This window comes from Onychostruthus taczanowskii, unplaced genomic scaffold (genome assembly GCF_017590055.1).
Source record: "Onychostruthus taczanowskii isolate IOZ18803 unplaced genomic scaffold, ASM1759005v1 scaffold19, whole genome shotgun sequence".
In the NCBI taxonomy this organism is placed as follows: Eukaryota; Metazoa; Chordata; class Aves; order Passeriformes; family Passeridae; genus Onychostruthus; species Onychostruthus taczanowskii.
The window spans coordinates 363673-388302 of record NW_024499128.1 but is presented as its reverse complement, the minus strand read 5'-3'; the positions used below and the strand labels follow the sequence as shown (position 1 = coordinate 388302).

At 48.3% G+C, this 24630-nt stretch overlaps 3 protein-coding genes across 12 annotated transcripts in view; 2 read left to right on the top strand and 1 right to left on the bottom strand.

Annotated features, from left to right (window-relative positions):
- Positions 1–11330, bottom strand: part of NPRL3 (NPR3 like, GATOR1 complex subunit) — a 41548-nt gene extending 30218 nt beyond the window's left edge. Inside the window, exons 1-4 of one of the 10 annotated variants that reach the window (XM_041401532.1) lie at positions 11117–11330; positions 9598–9667; positions 4684–4722; positions 1169–1298 (exon numbers count right to left, since the gene is read on the bottom strand). In XM_041401532.1, coding sequence (XP_041257466.1) covers positions 1169–1298; positions 4684–4722; positions 9598–9667; positions 11117–11234 — 357 coding nt within the window. In that variant the 5' untranslated portion in view covers positions 11235–11330. Of the gene's footprint in view, positions 1–129; positions 482–1168; positions 1299–1648; positions 1827–1859; positions 2296–2467; positions 2491–4312; positions 4446–4683; positions 4723–9597; positions 9668–11116 lie in introns of those variants that run through there. The other 9 variants (XM_041401527.1, XM_041401528.1, XM_041401533.1 and 6 more) reach the window with 9 other exon arrangements.
- A 5942-nt stretch (positions 11331–17272) lies between these two features.
- On the top strand, positions 17273–19418 carry LOC121334412 (hemoglobin subunit pi). The gene is made up of 3 exons (XM_041401545.1): positions 17273–17418; positions 18349–18553; positions 19103–19418. Exons 1-3 carry the CDS (start codon positions 17324–17326, stop codon positions 19229–19231), a joined length of 429 nt encoding a protein of 142 aa, XP_041257479.1. The 5' UTR covers positions 17273–17323; the 3' UTR covers positions 19232–19418.
- A 2301-nt stretch (positions 19419–21719) lies between these two features.
- On the top strand, positions 21720–22654 carry LOC121334345 (hemoglobin subunit alpha-D). The gene is made up of 3 exons (XM_041401392.1): positions 21720–21880; positions 21995–22199; positions 22475–22654. Exons 1-3 carry the CDS (start codon positions 21789–21791, stop codon positions 22601–22603), a joined length of 426 nt encoding a protein of 141 aa, XP_041257326.1. The 5' UTR covers positions 21720–21788; the 3' UTR covers positions 22604–22654.
- Positions 22655–24630: the final 1976 nt, after the last annotated feature.

Below are 24630 nucleotides of genomic sequence, written 5' to 3'. Positions count from 1 at the left end.
AGGATGGACCTTGGATCTGTGCCTGTCTCCTGGACAGACCCTTGCTTAGGCACATCCCACCCTTGTCCTGTCCCCTTCTGCTCCTGGCCGGGGTCCCAATACAGACCCTGGGCCTGGTTCCCCACTTGCCTTGCCTGGGGCTGCTGATGGATCTGCACAGCTTGGGCATGCTTGAATTCTGTCTTCCAAGAGAGTTTAACCTTTCAGGACTGAATCTTGGTGATCCTCCAGGACATTTCCTGCAGACTCACAACTGAGTTCCCAAAGTAGCATCTTTTCATGTTTTAGACCAGCTCCTTGCTGGGATTAAAGCAGTCTGGTCCTCTAAATATCATGCAGCCAACAAGCTGTTTCCACCTCTAATTATAGCTAGAAAGCAGGATAGAATTGGCAAGCAGACTTCTTTTTCCCCCGAAAAAAGGAATGACTTAGCAAATTTGATGAAAAATGAGACCAAAGCAGTTCAGTGTCAGGGATCATTGTTGGATTCAGAAATTACCAAAACCTTTAGTTCATTCCTACAGTTGAGCAGGAAGAAGGAACAGGATAGGGAATATTAGAAACACAGAAGCAGGTGAATTCTTTCCTGGATTTAAGAAGGGCCTTTTACATAGCCCAGGTAAACTGCTCTCATTCTAAGCACCTGAAACAGAGGCCATGGAGGAAGGTCTCAATGCAAACAGCAGCCTGACTTAGTCCACAAGAAAATTCTAGATCTCTTTCAACATTCTACATATTCCTTCTAAGTCTTGTGGATCATCTTCAGCCTCAGGAAAAGTTAAAAGCCAAACAAGGCTGATGCAGCTTTTAGCATTTGTGAAGGTTTTCGGTGGTGTTTTTTTAACTGCCACACTAATTAGAGGTGCTAAAAGCTAACTTGCAGTAACTAAAACAGTGAGAAACAGCTTTTTGAGTTGGAGTGCCCTGTTTTACTTCTCTTTACTCACACTGCTTCTCTACAGTAACCAGAAGAGTTTCAGTGATCACTGACAGCTCCCTCAGTTTGCCACTCACTCCACTGACCCAGAAGTAAATAAAGACAGCTTGGAGCATCAGCAAGTAAAACCAGGATCAAAAGCCAACATGCCCATTCTGAATTGCAGTTTTTCCTCAGTAAAGCAGGCAGTTTGTGAAGAAGGCAGGTCCCCAGAGGGGATCTCATACCTACCTGCCCGAGGGCATGCTGGAGCAAGGTGGGATGGCCAACAAAGCGAACATTATCGATCTTCAATTCAAACTTTTTGCCACACATATCTGACTTGGTAGCCAAAATTGTTGCCAGGATGACATCTGAAAACCTTGAAGAGCAGAAACACAAGTTATTACAGTTTTCAAAAAGCACATCCCCAAAATATTCCTCCAAATACAGATCTATTTAACTCCAAAGTTTTTAAGGCATTGTAAATTGTGACTAGATTGCTGTACCTGGAGTACCACCAATTATGTAAAATTAAGGACCCCTAAATTACGTCCCTCAGATCATCATAATTATAAAACAGGAAGCGTTCACAACAAAGACTGCAGGGTCATGCTCATTTAATTACATGCTCAGCAAAATACATTGAAAAGATTAGATGCAGTTTGCTTAAATATAAAAAGAGCTGGAGTTAGCCATTGCCTGGATTGAGCTGCAGGTTAATAAACTTACTAAGCAACTACATACTGACACAGCCTGTCACTCAAGCACAACAGAGATCTTTAAGCCACCCAGTATGGCAGAGGGGAAGGCAAGAAAGAGCTGATTCAATTAAAAGAAACACAGCCAATGCTTGTCCTTCATCAGTGACATTCCTCATTTAACAGATCTCAGCCTGTGCTCAGCAGACCACTGGTATCTTCCAAGAGCTGCCTGGCCTCACCTGGGCTTTCTCATTTGATAAACCACATTCATGACAGGCCAGGCCCTTCCCAATGCCCAGCCATGGGGTTACTGAATTGCTCTAGATTGGTGAAGGCAAGGCAGCAGCTCTGAGACAGGAGGGCAAATATCCACAAGGGTTCTGCCCCATGAAACACAGCCACTGCTGCAAAACCAGCTAAAAATCCCGTGTGACAAGGGAGGAACTCCACAACTGCTCTCTCCGATGGCCTTGTAGCATTGGTCTGGTCTCTACCAACACTTGTTTTCCTCAAGGTGTTCCCTAGGACAGTGGAGCCCAAACCCACAGGGAAGAGGACCTCAGCTGCTAGAGTAAACTTGTTGCTCTAAAATAGGAGCAGTGCAAGTCTTGTTATTAACAAGTTCTCTCCTCATCTGTTTTACAGAAGCTCCTACTTGACCAAATGAATTTCAGACCACTTTCTGATGAGAGTTGGTTTTTAAGAATGAAAATGTTTATTTCATTTTGTGTATTTACACCCAGGGATATGTGTCCCTGCCAGACCATCCCCCTAGAGCAGGCAGGTATCCCAGATAACCCAGTATCACTCAGAGAGGAGGGCAGGCACGGGTGTGTGCTGTGCTCACCTTATCTCTTGGCCACAAGTGAGCCCTCCATGCCCAGAGAAGCAATTAATGTACTTTAGTCCTGTTTCCCTCTGAGTCATGGAGTACTACAGAAATTAAGACAAATGCACTCAAGAATACAGGGGGGAATTCCTTTTATTTACAAATACTGGAGATGAAGGACCACACAGGTCCAAACTGCCAAAGCCCTTGGTGCTTGTACAAACAGGTCACTCTGACCACAGCACGCTGCTTATGTTTGGTTTATGGAAGGAGCAGCTGTGTACAAACTTCTAAATTCCTGGCTGCTCTGCTCCAAACTCCAAGCTAAGGGCAAGCAGAGACTAGCCAGAGATTCCTGGGGCCCATGCTCCTCAGCCACTGGGGTACACAACTTGGGAAGTTTGGGAGGAAAGGGTAAAGTGCTGGAAGAGGACCTGGACTGACAGTCCCTGGAGATCACATTCAAAATAGAAAAAAAAAGTCACTATGACAGTAGTGAGCTTCTCCTCCTCTTTTTGCCCTGTTCAGCAGCTCATTAATAGGCTCATCATGGAGCCAGGAAGATGGGAACAGCAATGGATCCAAAAGGAGCATATGTTTTGGGGGGGTGAAGAGAGAAGGAGGGCAAATTAGAAAATGTCGGCTTCCTGGTAAGAAATTAGTTACCCTTCCCTCCTCCAGCCTTGGCAAAGGATACCTGGGAGCTGATAAACTGATCATTCTGGTAACTTCCACAAGGAATTACACCAGCAGATCCTTTAACAGATAAATGTGGTGCTAAAGGAAGGAATTCAGCAGTTTCCCAGGGGAGCTCTTGATACCAACAGCCCTGTCTGCCCTACCTCGCATGTGGCTCTTTGGGGAGGAAGAGATAAAAAGGCTGATTTTGGAAAATCCTCAGGATCTTCTCAGTACCAGGGTCTTCTGTGTCTGGGAAAGTACTGAGTTGCAGCCAGAGGACATGCTCAGGGACAGAATACTGACACAGGCAAACCTCCTATCACCACAGCCTCTCCCAAGAATCATCTGGACTCCAGCCCCATTCTCCTCCTCTGACAGCCTGGATTTATAGGTTTGCTGTCTGCAAAAACTGGGGTTTTTTTTAACCCCCAGTGCTCTACATAATTTTGACATTTCTTAGGCCTCAGGACAATAGGGAAATTGAGAAACAGCACATGTGTTATTCCCATTACTTCAATTAGTCACCTCATCTTAGAAAATAACACTTTTACTTTATTTCAAAACACATTTTCCCATCTTTGGGGTATGTTAAGATGACCTAAAAACACTGACTTCTCAGAGCCCAAGAGTTTGTTAGAAGCAGATTAGGTTTTGCAGCTGGGCAGTAACCCTTCTCCTTTTACGAGATTAGTCTGAGCATTGTGAATTCCAGGGGGAAGCAAACCTCTTCTGTACTAAGGAATTCAGCAGGCAGAAAGAATATACAATAAACAAAAGCTTTGATTTGTCCGAAATATTCTACCACTCCTCTCCAGAGCACAACATAGCAACAGCACATTGAAAAGAAGAGATTCAAACATGAATTCATTTTTCCCCCAAGAATGGATTGTAACTTTTTATATGCCACAGAAATTCAGAGCAAGGTTTTTATTAAGAATTTTTCTTTGAAGTAGTTCAGAACAGGATCGGAGTATGTAGGTGAGGTTTATGTTAAGCAGGGACTACAGATGCATTATTTTTTTTTTTTCCTTCTGGGGCCCTGAGTTAAGCACTTTTCCCTCTGTTTGTAACCATCCCATTCAGCTGAGTGGGGCACCAAGGACAAGCAAACAACACAGCTGTTCAAACGTGGTCTTCTAAAGAGCTCTCCATCATTACCCTGGGATTAAATAGATTACTCACTGATCTGTACTTTCAAGCCATTTCTCCTCAGAAAACAATTTGATTTAGGGCTCCTTGTTGGAATAATTACAATGCCAAGGCTATACTTGCTGCATTCCCAGAGCCTCCCAGCTTTTCCCAATTCACAGAAGGGACAGTGCCACACCCATTCTGGATTCCCTACAGGAAGCACAGAAATGTTAGTACGACCATGGTAATTATCCTGGCACAAACCTTTAGCAATACATATCCTACAGACACTGTGATTTAGCATATGATTTTCTCATCATTCAGTGTAAAACAGAAACCAGAAACAAAAGCACAATTAAAAGGATGGTGAGAAAAGAAAGCCATTCTAGACAAAGGTGATTGTTTAGAATGTTTGGTCTTACCCTGAAACCAATTGCTCATCAGTTAGAGGACATTGGTCTCTGAAATGGGAACATGGCCATAAACACAAAACAAAACACAACAAAAGAAAATAAACGAGGCAAGTACACAAAATACAAAAGAGAAAAAAAAAGAGATAATATTAAAAACAAGGATGAACTATTAAGGGTTAAACTCCTGTAAAGGAAATATAACTGTTGAGGAGAGTCTAAAGTTAATGGAAGGTGAATTCCAGGGACATATTGCAGGCTGTTTGACAACATGGAGAACAGAGGCTAAGGTAATTTAGTCCTTGCACTAGCAGTGGCTGCTGCTGCCATGTGTTTTCCCACAGTACAAATAATTTATGGAGCTGATTTCCATGGCACTTTTTAATTCATGCTTACCTTAAGAGAAACAGAAGAGGCTGCAGCCTGATTTAGACAGATTCTAAACCTCAGTTTCTTTCCTAGACTGTTGCTATCATTTCCACCAAAGAACCTCCCATGCAGCCCCAAACAACCCACAGCTCTTCCCAGCTGGTTCTAGTGCTTCCATACCCACAAGACTTAGGAAAAGAGGATGCCAAGTGTTTGTTGCAGGATTCTGTGAAGGGCCTGGCACACACAGCCACCACTGCTCCTGCAGGGATCCTCACAGCAGGCACAAGGCTGGCCAGACTCACAGCACACTGAAATCCTTCTCTGCCCCTCTCTGTGCCCCAGGCAGTATGCACAACTTAGGAATAGGAGACTGCAAAAGCTTTCAAGGCAAAGAATCCTAAACCCTTCTTTACAACAGGTGTACAGAGCAGGACTGAGTTAGCACCTGTACTCACTTTTACATCACAATGTTTCCATTTTAACATCCAACTGCCACTTTTCCCCCCAGTTAAGATTAAAAAAGGACTTATTTCCTGAAACAACTTCATAAATGTACTTAAAAATGAATCTGATAAAAGCTTTCTACTAACCCACGTGAGAAAGGGGAGGCAAACTGAAAACCTCCAACAATTACCTAATACAAAACACAGCAGATTTCTGCCAGTGACGACGAAAAGAGTACCTAGAGAGCCTAAATGACAAACTACACAATGGGGTGACATTACAGGAAGGGTGTTTCAAGGAATGGGTGGATGAATGGAAAAGCACAGGCTTACAGAAAGGAAGCCTTTCAGAACAAATACAAGGAAGAACACTGGAGTCCAGTGAAAGAGGGACAGAGGAAACAAATGTTATCACAGGAGAGCTACTGTTTGTTAGAAAGGGACATTCAAACCCTTGTTTGTCAGTAACTTGGGGTTTTATAACAGAAGTGTTTGCTAAATTTGCTAAAACTCCTCCAGTTAGCTCTGCTACTAAAAATGCAGAGTCTGCTGTAACATATGTTACTATACGTGCCTCCTCATTAGAATATTTGCTTGCTGGCTATACCACCTTCAGAAAAACCACAAAAAAACCTATTTCAAACCAATTTAACATAGCATTATTTTATGGCTTCAGAGGAGTAATTGCCTCATATTTTTTCAGGGGAAAGAAAGAAGACTGGCAGGCATCTCCATAAACATTGGGAGGGGGTGTATTCCTGGTAAAACACTCAGAAACTGAAGGATGTTTTTGAAAAGTGCAAATGATGAAAGGCTGAGAAGAAGCCAACAAAGAGAGACACTTGACAAGCAATTTGTTTTGACAGTGACAGTCTTCTGAATACCTTTTTGTTGCATGGCCACCATCAACACACCTCAAACACTTTTGCTGCTCAACCTGCTTTCAGCAGGAAATAAAATATGTATTCTGAAGACCCAAACACAGCTCCATGAAGCAGAAATTAATACAAGCAAACACACCCCAGTAACCTGGAGGAAGGATTATCATGAATAGGCTGCCATTGTCTATAAAAAAACCAAAAAGCATAACAATGATCAGGAAATTGAGCCTTGAGGCTAAAAGAAATCCAATTATCTATACCAATATGCTACATGGAAATGGAGTTAAGGCACCCAAACTGATCTAATTTTGTCCCTCCTGAGAGCATTAAGAAATACATGCACCTCAACTACTCTAGGAAAGGTCAGTTCCAAAGTAATTGATCTGGGTTCCAATAGCTATGGGGAAAAATCAACAGTAAATCTTACCTAGGACACAATTGGTGCTAGATTACTAATAAATTAAAGACAGCCATCCAGTATAAAAAAGGATGAGTTCAACCCTTTAGGAACAATTGCAGCTACAAGATAAATCTCAAATAGCCTTTATACTGAGCATGCAGTTGGGAAAACCCCAACCCTACAACATTATCAAACTTGCCATACACCACCAACTCAACCTAGCAGTCTGCCCACTCCACAGCCTTGCTTTGTGCCACTAAAAACACCCATGGGTGTTCCTGACATGCAGGGATTGAAAGGAACCTTTTTCCAACTCTTCCTTGATGAAGTCTTCCAAAAATAATACAAAATCACCTCATAAATTACTTTTATTGTGGATAATTTCAGGCAAAAAATTATCACGACCAGAAAACAGAGTGGACTTCATGCTGATGAACTCTCTCCCAGGAAGGGAACTGCTGCACTGCAGAAGAAAGATCTTACAGGGCTGGAGCTGCCACTGAAGGAATGGCTCTCACAAAACCAGTTGCCCCATTCCTGGTCTCTACAACCTGATCTTCAATGGAAACACACAAACTGAAGCAAAAATTCATAATGTTGGTGAGGAAAAAAATCAATGATGATATTGGTTTCATGGCATATGAAAGTAAAACTTCTTTCCTTTCCCAGCTTACAAAGAAGGTGCATCTCCCTCCCTCCCTCCAGGGGATCTGCACTTTTCTGCCTCCACTCTCCCCTTGGAATCTCTTCTATTCCAAGGCACCAACTTCTGTTACTCCTAAAATTGCCTGATACAAATCAAAGCTGGAGCAATCCATTGCACAGTTTTGAAGATGCCTTTTTGTCTTCTGCTGGAAGAAGCATCTGTGTACTTAAAACTTGCATATTTTTTCCACCTCATCAGTCAGTGAAAAATACAAACTTTGCCAAAAAAGCTCCTCTTGTCTAATTTAAATTAACAGCACTCAGTACATAAATGCATCAGCACATTCTTCTACTAGCAGGTACCACTGAAGAGGACACATTTAACTGCTACATCAGTTGTGTGGGATGCAGGGGACTTAAAAGTGATGATTACACTGCTGCTGGGAAAAAGCTTTCTGTAATCAAACTGGAAACAAACACAATTTTGAAAGGGCCTTTGAATTTCAGAAAGAAGATGCCCAGCCATATAAGCAGAACCAGCAGTGTGCTAGACTCCAATATCCAGCATCTAGAAGAAATAAACTTTCAGAGCAACAGAAATGCTGCTGCTCTTCTATTTCCCTTTTTATATGCATGGGAGATACAGACAGATCTGAAAAAAATATTTTATTAGAAAGAAATACCTGACCAGGAGATTAAGCATGAACTTTCATGCTCACTGTTCTGGACGTCACTACAATGCAGCAATATAAATATTTGTTTAGTGAGGGTTATATGCCAGAACATTCATTTTAAAAATCTGTTTCTGGAAAACACCAGCAGTTTTCTCACCTGACCATCATTTGAAATGATAGAAGCTTTTCCTACATCACTGCAGTAACCACACATTGTCTCACACTAATTTAGCAACACAGGCAACGTACAGTAAACACAGCCACACATTAAGTGCTTTGTCCAACCTGCCTGAACAGCAGAGGCAACAAGAATCAGTGTCAGACAGAAGCTGGTATCATTCCAACACCTTCTTAATCTACCTAGGGAAAGTCTAGAGCCAGGGGTTTGAACAGCCACCAACAAAACCCCTGGGCTCTCCTGCCATCCACAGCCCAGCCTGAAAAGCCAGTCAGCAGTTCCCAAGCACACAAATGCTTTGCTCCCCCTGCAGCTGTGCCCTGTCCATACTGCACTCACTGGACACAACCAAAGGTTGTGTTTGAAGGTTTCAAAGGCATCAGAAGAGGCAGGAGATACAAATTACCGCAAGCAAAATGTGTTTTCATAAGATCCCAGTCCTGGAAAACAAAATTAACTGATGATGTTTATAGTCATGTGGGTGATTTTAATTTCAGCTAAACCATTCTCTGTCATAAAGTCAACAACAATCTTACATTTACAAAGTGATGATTACTTCCTTAGTACTCTTATAAAAGAGAAGAGTAGCAGCTACCTCTTTTTTATTAATATTGGAGATTAAAATACATATCAGAAAAAAGATCTGCAAGTGAATTATGGGCCAACAGACAAAATTTTTCTCTCCCAGATTTCTCTCCTATCTAGTAGTGATAAATTTAGAATTATGCAGCAGATTTCAAATGTTCAACAAAACTAATTAGAGGGTCCATCCACACATACACACATGCTGAACACCACACTGCCTATTTTCAGTGCATTTGTTACCCTCTGATTTCCTGTACTTAAAAAACTCTCTTGAAGTCTCAGTTTCCTTTTGAGCCACTGTGTCACTCCACTGACACAACAGCAGCTCTGTCTGGAGAAACAAAATTAGTTATTCATTAGTGCACAGCAATTCCAATAGACCATTACATGAGCTAGGGAAGAAGTTGAGGCAACTGAAAAATATATCCAGTTAGGAGTAGGCAGGTAAAGAAAAGTGGGATTTTTCCAGAAGATTAATACTCCTAGTTTTGAAAGGGTAATATTGCCTTTCTAATGAGCACAGAATAGCTGACCTTGCCCAGGAAACAACAGATTCAGCAGCATTCCCTGGTGAGACAGTCCTCTTTACTAAGCACTAAGTTGCTCATAACTTGATATTAAAGCATTTTTTGTCAGGTTGTCTCCTACAGAGTCCAAGAGAATGTGCCTAGGGACTAGGAGGCAAGAGAGCAGGAGGCTGTCTCTCCTCCATTTCAAACTCAGGCAGAAGAAATGTTTTCCCTCCTACCTGGAGTCCCCATCTTGATCTTCTGTGGTGTCACCAGAGCCATTCACAGCATATCGACTCCTTGGTTTGTCTGAAGCAAAGAACAAAGATAAATTTACCCAGGAACAATCTGCTTAATGGGTGTTTGTATGTTTTTCTATTCTCACTCAGAAGAACATTAAAAAAATAGGAGAAAATTTTTATCCTTCAGGGGATGAAGAGGAGGAAGTGAAACACTCACAGAAACTGACTCAGGTAACAGTTTGCAGTTCAAGAGTGAAAAGTAAAAGTCTGACCAATGCAATTTCCCTCCTTATTGCTCAGGTTTTGGGACAATTACAATGCTCCCAGTCACAGGAAGGAAATCCTTTATCAACAAAAAGCAGGAGGGGGGGTGGCAGGGAAACAGTCAGCAAAATAAACAACTTTTCATATTTCACCTATAAAAGTGGAAAGGGAATTAGAGATGAATCTCTCTTCATAAACTGACTCACAACCTAAGCAGAGGAGTTAAACTTCTCCCGACACACAGCCACTAGCACACAACCCAGATCACACAGCTCCATCACCCCGCAGCACCTTTAGGCCCTGCACTGATACTGGTCCCAGTCCAGCCACAGGCACTGTCCCAAATCACATGCCTCAAGGAGGTGCCAGCACCTGAACAGTCCCATGCTCCTGTTTTCCAGCAGAAACTAAACCTCTTCCAGCACACTAATTCAAGGCCACGGACTAAAATTTTGTAATTCCTATCCATTACTGGTTAAAGCTTAGAGTGTTTACTGAATCACTTCCAAATCAGTGCTTTCCTTGTCCTCCTGCCTCCAGCTTCCCCTGCAGCTCCCAAAACCCACGGAATTCACCTGTCCTGGGGACAAAGGTAAGGTACCAGGTGGATAGTGACACCTGGCACTAATGTGGTTCAACTGATGGATGAGAGGGGTCCCAGGGCACCTGGGGGGAGTGAGGGCATTGCAGGGCAAGGGCTGAGAGGAGCAGAGTCCCATGGGGAGCTGTGAGGGGTGCCAGGTCCTCATGGACAGGGGGAGTCAGGGGAGCCAGGTACCCACAGAGGGGTATGTGGGGGATGACAGGTACACACAGACAGTGTGAGGGGTCTGTGGGGGATTACAGGTACCCACAGACAGTGTGAGGGGTCTGTGGGGGATGACAGGTACCCACAGACAGTGTGAGGGGTCTGTGGAGGATGACAGGTACCCACAGACAGTGTGAGGGGTCTGTGGGGGATTACAGGTACCCACAGACAGTGTGAGGGGTGTATGGAGGATGACAGGTACCCACAGACAGTGTGAGGGGTGTGTGGAGGATGACAGGTACCCACAGACAGTGTGAGGGGTGTGGAGTGCCAGGTGGGAGGTGCCAGGCCCCCATGGACAATGTGAAGGATGTGAGGGGGGGTTCCGGGCCCCCATGGGGGGTGTGAGAGGTCCGTGTGGGGTACCCCCACGGGAGGATGCCAGGCCCCGGCGGAGGCTGCTGCGGGCGCGGGGCAGCCGCAGCTCCCGGCGTCGGCACTTACTGTCCTGCGCGGCGGGGTGCTCGGCGCCGCGCTGGAACGGGAAGCGGAACAGCAGCTTGTTGCCGCGGCTGCCCGAGCTCACCAGGATCACGCTGATGGGGCTGGAGCTCTCGCCCATGCCGGCTCGGGCTTCCCGCAGGAAGGGCCCGGCCGCTGCGCCTTCCGCTTCCGCCGGCGCGTGGTGCGGCCGCCGCTACCGGCACCGGCGGGACAGCGCGGCCGGGGCTGCCTGTGCCCGGGGCCGCCTGTGCCCGGGGCCGCCTGTGCCCGGGGCCGCCTGTGCCCGGGGCCCGCCTGTGCCGGGGCCGCCTGTATCTGGGGCCCGCCTGTGCCCGGGGCCGCCTGTGCCCGGGGCCCGCCTGTGCCCGGGGCCGCCTGTGCCCGGGGCCGCCTGTGCCGGGGCCGCCTGTATCTGGGGCCCGCCTGTGCCCGGGCCCTGCGCCTCACGGCCCGTGGCCAGTGCTGCCCAACGCCCCCAGTTCTGACCAGTATCTCATACCTCCATGGCCCGTTCCCAGTACTGCCCAGTGCTCCCAGTTCCGACCAGCACATCACACACAGCCCAATCCCCAGTACAGGCAAGTACCCCCACTTCTGACCAGCATCTCACGGCCACACAGCTCGTTCCCAATATAGCCCAGTGCCCCCAGCTCAGAGCACCAATTCACACACAGCCCTGTTCCCAGTACAGCCCAGTGCCCCCAGCTCAGAGCACCAATTCACACACAGCCCTGTTCCCAGTACAGCCCAGTGCCCCCAGCTCAGACCAGCACCTGACACTTACTTTGTCTCAACCATCCCAGTGTGCCATGGACACCACTCCCTGTTCCACACACTCCCAGTTTATTGCAGTGCTTCACACGCCTGCAGCCAGCACCTTCCAGCTCAGCCCGGTGGCCCCAGCATGGCCCAGCACCCCCAGTTCAGCCCCGTACCCAGACAGTGCATGGTGGCCCCAGCCCCTGATCCCTCCACAGGGGCTGCTGGATCCTGGACCACACAATGCTGTTATTTGGCCACTTTGGGTCATTTGTGGGCTTTCACACGGTTCAGTCATTAACTCCAGAACTTTCCTGAGAGCTGGTAACAAAAAGCAGTGAGGGCTCATCATGTCCCCCACGCCCAGAGCCCCCCGGGTTATCATCCTCATGGAAGAGTGGGCAGGCACTGGCACTGCCCAGGGCAATGGTGGAATCACAGCCCCTGGAAGTCTTCAAAGAACATGTAGGTGTGGCACTTTGGGACATGGTTTAGTGGTGGTTTCACAGTGCTGGTTTAACCTAACACCTTGGAGTGTGTGTGTGAATAGGGATTTTTCAAAGTGCACTCACTCTGCCATGACTCTTCTCGTGACACTTTCCCTTTTTTTTTTTTTTTTTTTTTTTTTTTTTTTTTTTTTTTTTTTTTTCCCCCCACATCAGCAACTTTCTAGTAGCAACTGGGAAGAAAAGAAGAGCGCCATAAGACAGTATTAAATAAGGAGGCTCATTGGTAATTAGAGTGGGAATGGAAATAAAGGAACACTGGGTAAAGCCTGCTGCAATGGCTCTTTGGGACATTTCAAACACTTTTTTGAAATAACATTTCTGCCTTTCTGGAGCTAATTGCACATGTGCTGCACACTTAGCAGAAGGGTAAATTAATTGGGAGAACAAAGGTAATTTGTTGTGGGTTGGAATGAGGCCATGAATGCTTTTTCCCTAGTGGGAGAGGAACTGATGACATGTCCTGGGTTTGCCACGGAGAAAAGATGGGATGCAGGAGCTGAGTGTTCATCTCCACCCTCCCTGTGCCAGCCTGGGTGCCACTGAGGGTGGATTTGCAGGTGGAGAATCCCTCTGTCTTCCCTTCCAGTCCCTCTCCATTCTTCCACTGTCTGGCAGTAGATTGCCTCCATCAGAGCTGCCAAATCCAGTGTGTCAATATTGCAGATGAATGGTTGCAGAGGGCTTTCCCAACCTTAATGACTCTGTGACACCAGGGTGCCTGCAGGGGGGCAGCTGTGGAAGTCAGACCTGGGGGCTCCCCGTGCTCATGGAAAGGCTGGCTTGGGCTTGTTGCTCATGTTCACAGCTCTGATACACCCTGCCTCATGGTTCCTGTGCTTTTACTCCTGCCTCTGCATTAGGAAGGGTGACATTACTCCCCGGCAACAGTCTTGGTGCCTTCATTTTTTTTTATTTTTTTTTTTTGTGTTTAACCAAAATCAGAAGTTATCAGCAATTATATGTGAGGATGCCCTGGGGTTTTATGCAAATTCTTCTGTGTTTCATTGCATTACTTAGATGCTCGGACACTCTGAGATATCCCCACTCTGGGTTTTGCTCTGCAGTCGCCCCAGGGACACAGGACAGAGATGGGTGGCTGAAGAGGGAGGTGAGCAGCCCAGCAGGGTATAATCTGCAGGGCCATTCTGCACAAGGCCAGTGATAACAATTGAGCAAGAGAAGGCGATGCTGAGGGGAGAGAGTTGTCCTGGGGTGATTATACACCAGTCGTGTTATCACAGCAGAGCACTCCCTGTACACCAGCACTGGGCTGTCATGTTAAAATTTCAGTGTGTCTGCTTCAAAATATAATTTCACTTTCTCAAATAATAAATTGTAGGCCTATCTGTCGTTTCCAGCTCTTAGACATTTACTTGTAGTTCGCCTTGTTATTTAAAGCAATGATTGCAAGTTCTTCAAGCCCTGGTAGGAAATTAAAGAGTAAAGCCAGGATTTAGGCTCCACTTTCCAGACTTTCAAAATGTAATATGCCTCAAATATTTCAGAGTTAGAGCAGATATATGTCCCCCCCTTATCCACAGCATTCTCCTTGAGGGGAAGGCAATTCCTGTGGATAATACAGGCCCATGGGGAAAGTTATCCCTGATCTCACAGTGATGCCATTCAATTGGATTTACAATCAGGGCTGTTGGAAATTAGAATCCCACTTTTACAATTAGCTAATAAGTCTGTTGCTTGCTTCTGCTGTTTAAAATTAGAAATTCTGGTAGCTGGCTTTTGGAACAGATTTTGGATTTAAAAAGACCTACATTAATTTTTATTTTTTTAAATCCCCTTTGGTGATTTCCTGACAAAGATTCATGACCTGCCCAAAGGTTGACATTCTGCAGTGGAGCTGTGGATCATCATGAGAAGTAGCAGCAAGAGAGGAAGGCAGGTTTGGTGGGGTTTCCCAGAGGACATGTCTTCACTAGTGGCCCTGTGACAGAGGAACAGCAGCAATCATGTTGTCCAGTTCTTTGCACTCCTGAGGCCAGGACCCCATAGCTGGAGCAGCTGGTAGCTGGAGCACTGGAATGAGGAATTTGGCTGAGAGGTTCATGCAAAGCTGGGTCATTTTCCATGTCACATTGTGTTGAGGAGCAGATTTCTCCCACCAGGCTTGTTCCCACAGCAATCCCCAGCACAGCCCTGATCCTGAGTGAGCAATGAGTCCTTCTAACAAACCACTGTCTCATTTTGGCTGCTCTGGCACTTGAGATAGTGCAGGAGTAGCTCTCAGAAAAATAATTCAAATTCCATAATTATTTCAGTGATGATGAATCCTCCTGTGCAGATATCACTCTGTGTGCACACAAGCCTTAATCCAAACAGAGGAGCAATTCCCAGGTTACACAGAATAGGAAGGAGTCCTGATGCTTTGTGCCTTATCCCTGTGTTTATCTGGGTCACAGCTTGGTTGAGTAACCCCTGATTAAAAGCACTCTCACTGAGGAGAGCTTGGAGCACTGCCATGTAACATATAAGAGGCAGCACTTTGGGGAGGAGACAAAAACATTATGTAAATGGATATTTCACAACAGCATCTATATTTTCAAAGTAAATTTTCTATGGGAAGACTGCAGGTTTTGGAAATGTGTGTAGCAAGGGATGATGAATACAGCCTCTCTTGGTACTGCCATGCATTGAAGTTGTATAAACGGAATACCGTGCTGTACTTGCCTGGCTCTGCCTGTGCTGTCAGTGGCACTTTGAACTGGAGACTGCACTGCTGTGCACCTGTGTAGCCAGAGTGAGCTCTGGGTTTTCAGGGGATGTGTATGGCACTATCAAAGGGAAGATATACAAAGAGTCCTCTGATAATATTCCATGTGGTAAAACAATTGTCCTCATTGTGTCTCAGATGAGTCCACTTTTATATTCCCTCTTAAAGTGAGTGAATTACCCAGCCCATGGTCAGGAGGACTGAGGAGGAGCTGTGGCACTGAACACAATCTGAAATTAAATCCCAGAGGAGTTGTTGGCCTCCATGAAGGGAATGATAATTCAAGATCCCCAAACGCAGCCAGCCTTGCAGACTCAGAGGCCCCAAGTGCTTTGTGCCTGCCTTTTGGGAAGGCCCAAGGTTTATTCTAATTTGTGTGACAGATGGCATGCAGAGAAGCTTAAATTAGAGCCCAGTGCAGAGTACAAGGGGTGGGTCAGAGTCCTTCTGCAAGTGCCACTTGCCCCAGCAAAGTGGAGACACCAGAGGATACAGAAGTTGCTGTCTGAGCCCATCCCTTGTTCTGACCCTACCGCTGGTTCATTCCCTCCTGAGCCCAGGATGCAGTGGCAGAGGCACAGCCCCAGGAGAGTGGTGTCTCTTTGTAGCACATGGATCAACTCCTCCAGGCTATGGAGTCTATCCAGAGAGGAGAGACCTATGCCCATGTTACAGCACAGAAGAGATCCCTGCCATACACACACACACACGGGTGCCACCAGCACCTTTCCAGCAGCACAGCACAGCTCCCCGTGGCTCCTGAGGGGCTCCAGTGCACGCTCCTGTGTGACACCTGTGCTTTGGCACAGGTGCCCCAGTCCATGCACTACCCAGGGATCATTATCCCTAGAAGGGCTTTCCCTTTAGCAGGATGACCATGGCTGGGGAACACCCTCTGTGGCAGAGGGTAGTGCTGCTGTCGAATGCAGACACATCTCTGGCTGAGACACACCAACCTTCTCCACACAAGTGTGCAGGGTTGCTTGGGCAGAGAACATTATCTGACCCCTCTGACTGTACCAGCCAGTGCTCTTTGCACAGCTGCCAGCTCTCAGCGGTGTCTGATGTCTGAGGCTGCTGGAGTTTATCAGCATGGCAAAGAGATTTACCTCTGCTTTATGTGCTGGCAGGATATTTACTGCCAGAGGTTCTCCAGCAACCATCTCCAGTAGGGTATTTCTTTGACACTTTGCCCACTTATCTGTGATTACAGACCTGTGCTGGTCTTTGTTTTGCTTGTTTGGTCCTTCACCCAGCCAGGGCCCGTGCCCTTATGGTACCAACCATCTGCTGTGGGACCAGGAGCTCTTGTGCATGTCCAGCACACAGCACAACACAGCCAGCACTAACTGGAGTGCTGAGGGATATTTTACAGTGCAGGCAACAGCTAACAGTAAGATCACACACGGTTAGAAAGCAAAGGTGTGCAGTCTGACAATTATAAAAAAATAAATCTGACTGGGTTTTCTCACACACACACTTTTTTCCAGCACCATACTCAATTTCACAAACTCTCTATTCGTGTATCCAAAATAATCCTTACTACCAATGTTATCACAGGCAGCAATTGTAAAGTGAGTCCCTAATTCTTTGAAAGAGGCTGGCAAAGTGAAGTCCTGAAGCAAATGGCAAAATCTGCACTTACTCTAAAAAAATCAGGATTTTATTTCTCCTCTGAACTGCACTGCAGATCTCCCAGCCTGTCCCTACCACTACCTACAAAGCATTTTATGTGAAATGTTGCCCATGTTGCAGTCACATATGCTGGAAGCGTCTGGGTCAGGAGGGCCCAGAGTCTTGTGCTCACATCTGTGACCCAAGGGAGGAAATGCAGATTCCTCCCCAGGCTCCTCAGCTTAGAGATGTGTCCTAATGCTTCATCAGTGGAATTTTGCAGCATTATCTCTCTGTTCATGTATCAATACTTGTCCAGACAATTTCTCTGGAGCACACAGCCATCAGGTTAAGAAGCAAGAAGCTGATAAGGCCCACAGGCAAGGAGGACAGTGTGCTGACCCCCGCCAAGGTAGCTATTGCTTCTCAGGAGATAAGTGTCCCCCACTCCACAGTGGGCCTCTGGAATAACCAATGAGTGTGGACAGGCACCAAGGTCCTCTCCCCCCTTCCCCTTTATAACCAGGGCTGCCAGGGTGGTGAGTCCAAACCTGCTCTGAGCGGTCACTGCAAGGGGGCAGAGCCAGCACCTCCTGCACAATGACGCTGACCCAAGCCGAGAAAGCCGCCGTGGTCACCATCTGGGCCAAGGTGGCCACCCAGGCTGATGCCATTGGGGCAGAATCACTGGAGAGGTAAGGCCCCAGCAGGCCTCCAAAGAGGCTTTGCTGCTGGGATGCATCTCATGTAGAACTTGGGTGAGCAGGCTGGGACCAGGGAGGCTTGATGAAGAGTTGTGCTATTTGATATGTAATCTTCAGGAGTTATATCTGTGCTACTAAATGCTTCACAATCTAGCAGTAAACCATGATTTTTTAAACAATTTAATAGGGGATTTTTTTCCTCCTTATAGCCATACAGAAGAATTCATAGCCAGAAGCACTGGTGAGGAATTCAAAGTCATTCATACTCAGTGTCCTAAACACCATTACCCCTGTCAGGAGATAAACTTGAAGTGGTTTATTGTACAAGTGATGCACTTTCTCTTACAGTTTTTATGCATTAAGAGAATAGCTGTCCACTAAATTCACTGGATGCTCAGGTTTCATTGTTCCAGTGGTTAAGTAACAAACTGTTAGGAAACAAGGCAGCTGGACCCCTGCATGAGGTATGGCACAGTAATTCAAAGTCCATACCAATTAAGCAAGCATAAAAGGATCTGGAAATTATCAGAAATTTTTATGTTATTCAAAGTGATTTAAATGCTATTTACATCTCAGTATAAAGTACTGTGATACCCCTTTCAGAATTCTGAATACCATTCATATAAATTCTTATTTTTTCATTTTCATTTGAAGGTCCTGGAAACTTCATTATAATATAATACAGGACATTTGGTGACAAGCTGGGGCTTTTATTTATTAGAAACAAAACCAAACAAAATCAAACCCAAAACTGCAGTAAGTTTTTAATAATTTTTAACACTTAATTCTTCTCTAGTACATACAGATAAACCTGCTGTCTAATCTGCATGTCCTGCAGAAGGTTTGCACTGCACTTGTTCTGAGGCTTTACCACCTCATTCCAGTTCTACTGCTGACCCTCTTCCTCATGTTCTCCTCCAGGCTTTTCTTCAGCTACCCCCAGACAAAAACCTACTTCCCTCACTTTGATCTGAGCCAAGGCTCAGCCCAGCTCCGTGGCCACGGCTCCAAGGTCATGAGTGCCATCGGGGAAGCTGTGAAGCACATCGATGACATCCGCAAGGCTTTGGCCAAGCTCAGCGAGCTGCATGCTTACATCCTCAGGGTGGACCCCGTGAACTTCAAGGTGAGTGAGCACAGAGACTTTCAGGGGTGGAAACTGCCACCACAGAATTAGAGACCACGGGTCATGTGGGCTAATGGCAGCTCGATCCCTGACTGTGCTGCACAGACAGTTTCTCACATGATTTTTAACCTGAGATTGGGTCTTTTAATGGAAGTTCTGGCCCAGTGCAGGCAAAGAACTCCTCAGAGAGCTCCTGTGGTTTGTGTTAGACAGACTCAAATCTCTGCTGGATTTGGTGTAATTCATGAATCTGCTTCACACATCAAGCTACATCACCTGTCTTGAACAAAGTTTTAATAAATTATAAGCAGTCCCACTTTGTTGCACTTGAGGAGGGAAAGGACACGTGGAAGAGGGAGTGGGATCAAACAGTGCCTTTTGCCCTATAAAAAGACAGCTGCTTTTTCACTCCCATCTCAGGCAGCAGCACTGCCTGTTTGGGACACATAGCTGTCATCCCCAAGCACACTGGGCCCAAGGTCCACTGCAGACCCCTACCCTGATACCTGGTACTCACTGTGATGGATTTCATGCTGCTTTCCCTTACAGCTGCTTTCCCACTGTATCCTGTGCTCCGTGGCTGCCCACTATCCCCGTGACTTCACCCCAGAAGTTCATGCTGCGTGGGACAAGTTCCTGTCCAGTATTTCCTCTGTTCTGACGGAGAAGTACAGATAAATGACCTCAACAGAGGGTGAGGGAGACCCATCCACAGCCCAGCCCTACTGCCAGGCTCTGGGATATCATCCCTTCCTGGGCAGCTCTTTCAATCCCTGCTGCAGGGGCTCAGTCATCTGCAAAACCAAATAAATAATTCAAATGTGAGCTATGGTCTCTGTGCTTTCCTCTTGGTGTGTTCTGCCCACACCTGACTGCTCAGGCAGGGGTGTTCTGAAATGTCTACACAATATGGACGGGGAAATATTAAACTTTATAAATTCATGTACTAATTCATATACTAATGAACTCATACTAATTCATGTGCCAATTCAGTGGGGATAACATAACATTCAGTGGGAGCAACATAGCATTGAGCAGAAGCCCAGAATGGGCTGGAGCTCTGTGACTGCAGCTGCTCACCAAGGTATATCCACCACAGTCTTTCTCCAGGCTGACCAGGAAAGAGTCTTTTACCCTGCTAGGACCTATCCAAAACCCATCCCAGCCTGTTGGGAACCAAACCTGCATTGCAATGCAGGGCATTGTCCTCTCATTGTGCCTCTCTCCATGGGGTAGGGATGTGGTATCTGATGTGCTTCTTCTGTGGGTTAACCCCACTGTGCAGCCACTGCACCCCAGCTGCTCACTCATCTCCCCCCCACAATGGGATGAGGGGAAGGGCAAAGGAAGATAAAAGCAAGAACAATTGAGGGTCAAGATCAAACAAACAGAAATAATTGTTTAGTAAGTGAAGACTAAGTGGAAGCACAGGCAAGAAAACAAAACAGGGGATGCAAAGGCAATCACTCACCACATCCCATGGGTAGGCTGATGTTCAGCCAGTTCATGAGCAAAAACCATAAATAACCCCCTAAAACTCCCTCACAGCCCTTCTTTTCCCTTTGATTGCTGAGCATGGTGTTATATGGCATGAAATACCTCTTTGATTAGCTGGGCCTATCTGCCCTGGCTGTTTCCTCTCCCAGCACCTCAAAATCTGTTCCCTGGGTGGGGGCAGAGTGAGAAGCAGAGACAGTCTTGATGCTGTGCAAATGCTGCTCAACAAAATCTGGAACATCAGCCTTCTACTGGGGCAGTTTGGCCAAAAACCTGAAGCACAGGACCATGTCAGCTCCTGTCCCAGAGACTTCTGGCATGAAACAGAGGGTGCAAAGCCTTCAGCCTGCTCTGATGGCTCCCTGAACCAGCACTGCAAGTGGCAGTTACTCGCCTCATCCGTGGAATCTAGGGACTGTGTTTGGACAAGGGAGAGAAAGGTGATGTGGAAGCTCTCAGACCATCAAATGGCTCTAAACATCTAAATGTCACCACAGCAGCCTTTAAAGCATTCTGCATCCATTGGTGTCAGGTAACCTGGAGGTTTAAATCCACGACTTACGTGCTAGGTCAGCATCTGGCGTGTCCCTTACCCCGTGTTTGCACCAAACCCTTGCTGCAGAGGCTGAAAGAAGGATGTGAGAGTCAGAGGAAATGGCCTCAAGTTGTCCCAGGAGAGGCTTAGGTTGGATATTAGGAAACATTTCTTCACTGAAAGCCTTGTCAGGCACTGGCACAGGCTGTCCAGGGCAGTGGTGGAGTCCCTGGAGGGATTTAGCAGATGTGTAGATGTGGCTCCTGGGGAGCTGGTTTAGTGTTGGCCTTGGCAGTGCTGGAGGAATGGTTGGTCTCAAGGATCCTAGACAACATTAATAGGATCCTTTAAGGAGGATCTTATTAATGATAATGGATCCTTAAGGATCCATTAAGAGGATCCTTTTCCATCATTAATAATTTGATCATTCTAAAATTCTGTTATTATATAACCAGACACCATGGGGCCTGAGGGATTTCCCAGCATTTGTGGGAGAGTGTTAGATAGAACAAGACGACTGGGGATAAAAGCATCATGTAGTCAACCCAGAACAGAGAGGCAGGAGCACACATTGGGGTGGGAAGAAGGGAAGGAGTCAAAGACTGACAAGTATCACAGGATGGACTTTGGGAAGACCATGAACCCAAAGAGGAGGTTGTTCCCTGCCTGGATTTCTCCAGGAGGCCTTGTCCATGGCTCCTACTCAGAGGCCATGGGGCTCTTGGGGCAGAGAGGAGCTGGATGTGCCAAAGTCTGGAGGGAACATGGAACACTTGTGGGACCTACTTCAACACCTCAGAGCCAAGGAGGACCCTGGCCCATGCATGGAGAATGATGAATCACAACAGCAGGTTTGGGGACATGCCAGCCAGGGTGGTCAAGGCTGTGGCACCCATGGCACAAGCCTGGGACTGCTGCTGTCCAAGAGGCAGCCTGGCAAGGTGCTGCCCCCTGCCCCATTCTGGTGCTGGGCTGGTGCAGTGGGGCAGCACAGGCAGCTGGGCCCCCCAGGGGCCTCCTTAGGGCAGGGGCCCCCGAGGCATCTGGGGCCCCCAAGGCAGTGCTGCAGCCGCTCCCAGGGCCCAGCCATCCCCTCGCCCCTCAGTGTGATAAGATAAGGCTGGGTGGAGGTGCTAGCAGCTATAAGAGGCGTCCCTGCTGTGCTGCTGCCACCAACCCCTGCCCACTCTTCCAGCTGCCACCATGCTGACCGCCGAGGACAAGAAGCTGATCCAGCAGGTCTGGGGAAAGCTGGGTGGCGCCGAGGAGGAAGTCGGAGCCGATGCCCTGTGGAGGTACAGGCCTGGGGACCCCATGGGAGAGGGGGACGAGGGGGTGGGAGCCCCACGGAGGGGCCAGTGTGGTGGGTCCGGCTGGGGTCAGCACCACTGACTGTCCCACTCCCCCAGGATGTTCCACTCCTACCCCCCAACCAAGACCTACTTCCCCCACTTCGACCTGTCACAAGGCTCTGACCAGATCCGTGGCCATGGCAAGAAAGTGGTGACTGCCCTGAGCAATGCCATCAAGAACATGGACAACCTCAGCCAGGCTCTGTCTGAGCTCAGCAACCTGCACGCCTACAACCTGCGTGTGGACCCCGTCAACTTCAAGGCAGGCAGGGGATGGGGATGGGGAATGGGGATGGAGTTTGGGGACAGGGATCAGAATGGGGGGACAGGGAGCAGGGGATAGGGAATGGAGACTGAGGGACAGGGAACAGGGGACAGGGACCGGGATGGGAGCCGGGGGATAGAGGACAGGAGATGGGGAGGGGGATCAGGGTGGACAGCAGGGGATGGGGTACAGGGGGTGTGGGACAGGGACCGGGATGGGGACATTGGGCTGTGGTGGCGGTGGAAAACGCTAAGCCCCGTTTTCCCTTGCAGTTCCTGTCGCAGTGCTTGCAGGTGTCGCTGGCTACCCGCCTGGGTAAGGAGTACACCCCCGAGGTGCACTCTGCCGTCGACAAGTTCATGTCGGCCGTGGCCAGCGTGCTGGCTGAGAAGTACAGATGAGCTGTCAGCCGTGCCTGTGTACCATCAATAAAAAAAGATTCTTTTGCTGCAGCAACGCGTCCGTTTGTGCCGGGGCCGGGGGCTGGGGTGGGCTGGAGTGTGGCAGTGTTCCTGCTAGAGGGAGGGGGCTGCGGGTGTGACAGATGTGGCACGGGAAGGGCAGCACCAGCCCTGGGATCCCTGGGTGCTCCCTAGGGCCCTGCTTGCTTCCAACCCTCCCCAGCACGGGATGCAGCTGATGGCAGGACCAGGGAATGAAGCTGTGCCTAGATCCCTCCAGGGAGCAGGGCGAAGGCTGCGCCAAGACAAATGTGATCCTTGCATTCCCCTGAAGGATTCCTGGGGGGTGATGGGGGTGTAGGATAAATCCTACCTGTCTCCATCTATCAAGATGGCTTTTTAGGACTTTATTAGGGGTGCTACGGGAGCTGAGTGCTTGAATGAGCTCCAGAAGCAATCTGAGAATTCATGGAGTGAAAAAAGTCCACCGCAGACCATCAAGCACAAAGACTGTTCAGGGAAGTTCCTGAACCACAAATCCTAGTCAACTTCCAGGGAAGAACCTCCACACCTGCCCCAGGTGTTTGCTCTTCCCCTGGGACCTGGGCAGGGTAGGAATGGGATGGGCAAATCTGCAGTCCAGTGTAGGGACACTGGTTTCAGGACTTTGGAGCCTGAATTTTAAAAGAATCAGTGATCACAGGTGGCGGGCTACGAGATACTAAACTAGCCCTGAGTTTGCCCTGTGCTGTGACACCAGAGGGAGGAGATGAGATCCTGCAGGAGAGGTGCCTGAGTGTCCAGGTGCGGGCAGGAGGCAGGGGGAGGCAGGCAGGGACCCTGCCTGCTCACAAACAGGCCTGGCAGTCCCTGACCGTGGCAGCCCCTGCTCCTGCAGGTGAACCCACAGCGCTTGTGCTCCATCCTCAAACACATCCCAGCCCACATCCCAGGGTGCTCATGTGCATTTACAGCCATTTGTTCTGCTTTTGGCAGCTCTCCCCATGCACACACATGCAGCAGACACTGCCCTGCCGCTGCTGCTTCCCAGAAAATCAGCCCCCCCAGCCCTCCCTCCCCACTCTGAAGTGGTGCCAGACCCAGCTAATCTCCCACAAACACAAATGATAAGAACCTCAGCCATGGAGGAAACACGGGTGTGAACTGTCACTGCTGGTCTGCGCCACCTGCTGAACCCACTGTGAGCTCTGCAAGCCCCCTCGCCCTCCTTGCCCTTGTTACATTCCTCATCATTTGGAGCACACAGGGCTCACCACACACCACTGTGGTCCCTCATATCTTCCCAAAGCGCTTGCAGCAGTGCCCAGTGCTGATCCCGTGGGCTGCCCAGGGTCCCCCCTGCTCAGAAGTCAGGGTCTCGCAGTGCCCCAGAGCACCAGGGCCAGCACACACAGGGCAGGAGGGGGCTGGGGCAGGGCAGCTCCAGGCTCTGCTGGCAAAGAGACGTGGCTGTGGCTCAAGGGGCAGGGGTTGAAGAGTACACACACTGTGGGGTACACGGGTGTGGAGTGTCCTGAGGAATGAGAGCAGGGAGTGCAGTGGGGCAGCTGTGCACAGGGATGTGTGGGGTGGCAGAGGGCTGTGCAGGGACACACATGCGTGTGCAAGGACGCGTAGGTGTCAGCTGGCAGTGCGTGTAGGGGCAGAGTGTGTCCTGGGGCAGCTCGGGGGGTGTGTGCAGGCTGTTGGATGGTCAGTCTGTTCATGCAGGCGCACACGGGGCTCTGTGGGGGCATGGGGCACAGACTGCCCCACACTGCTGCCCCGACACCTGGCCAGAACACATCCGGGCTATGCCAGGAGCACCCAGCCAGTCCCACCCCATGCCAGGGGACACACACGGGCTCCTCTGCCAGTGCCAGTGCAGACCCTAACGACCATGGACCCCTGCCAGCCCCGGCACTACAGCTAAACCTGAACCGCATCCTAACCCCAAGCCTAACCTAAGCCTAACCCTGCTGTTATGTCAGCCTGTGTCCGGGGGCAGAAACCACCCACCCGCTCTG

Coding starts and splice junctions, on each gene's coding strand:
- LOC121334412 (XM_041401545.1), top strand. CDS start 17,324: ATGACGCTGACCCAAGCCGAGAAAGCCGCCGTGGTCACCATCTGGGCC. Junction 17,419..18,348: donor GGGGCAGAATCACTGGAGAG/GTAAGGCCCCAG, acceptor GTTCTCCTCCAG/GCTTTTCTTCAGCTACCCCC. Junction 18,554..19,102: donor TGGACCCCGTGAACTTCAAG/GTGAGTGAGCAC, acceptor TTTCCCTTACAG/CTGCTTTCCCACTGTATCCT.
- LOC121334345 (XM_041401392.1), top strand. CDS start 21,789: ATGCTGACCGCCGAGGACAAGAAGCTGATCCAGCAGGTCTGGGGAAAG. Junction 21,881..21,994: donor GGAGCCGATGCCCTGTGGAG/GTACAGGCCTGG, acceptor CCACTCCCCCAG/GATGTTCCACTCCTACCCCC. Junction 22,200..22,474: donor TGGACCCCGTCAACTTCAAG/GCAGGCAGGGGA, acceptor TTTCCCTTGCAG/TTCCTGTCGCAGTGCTTGCA.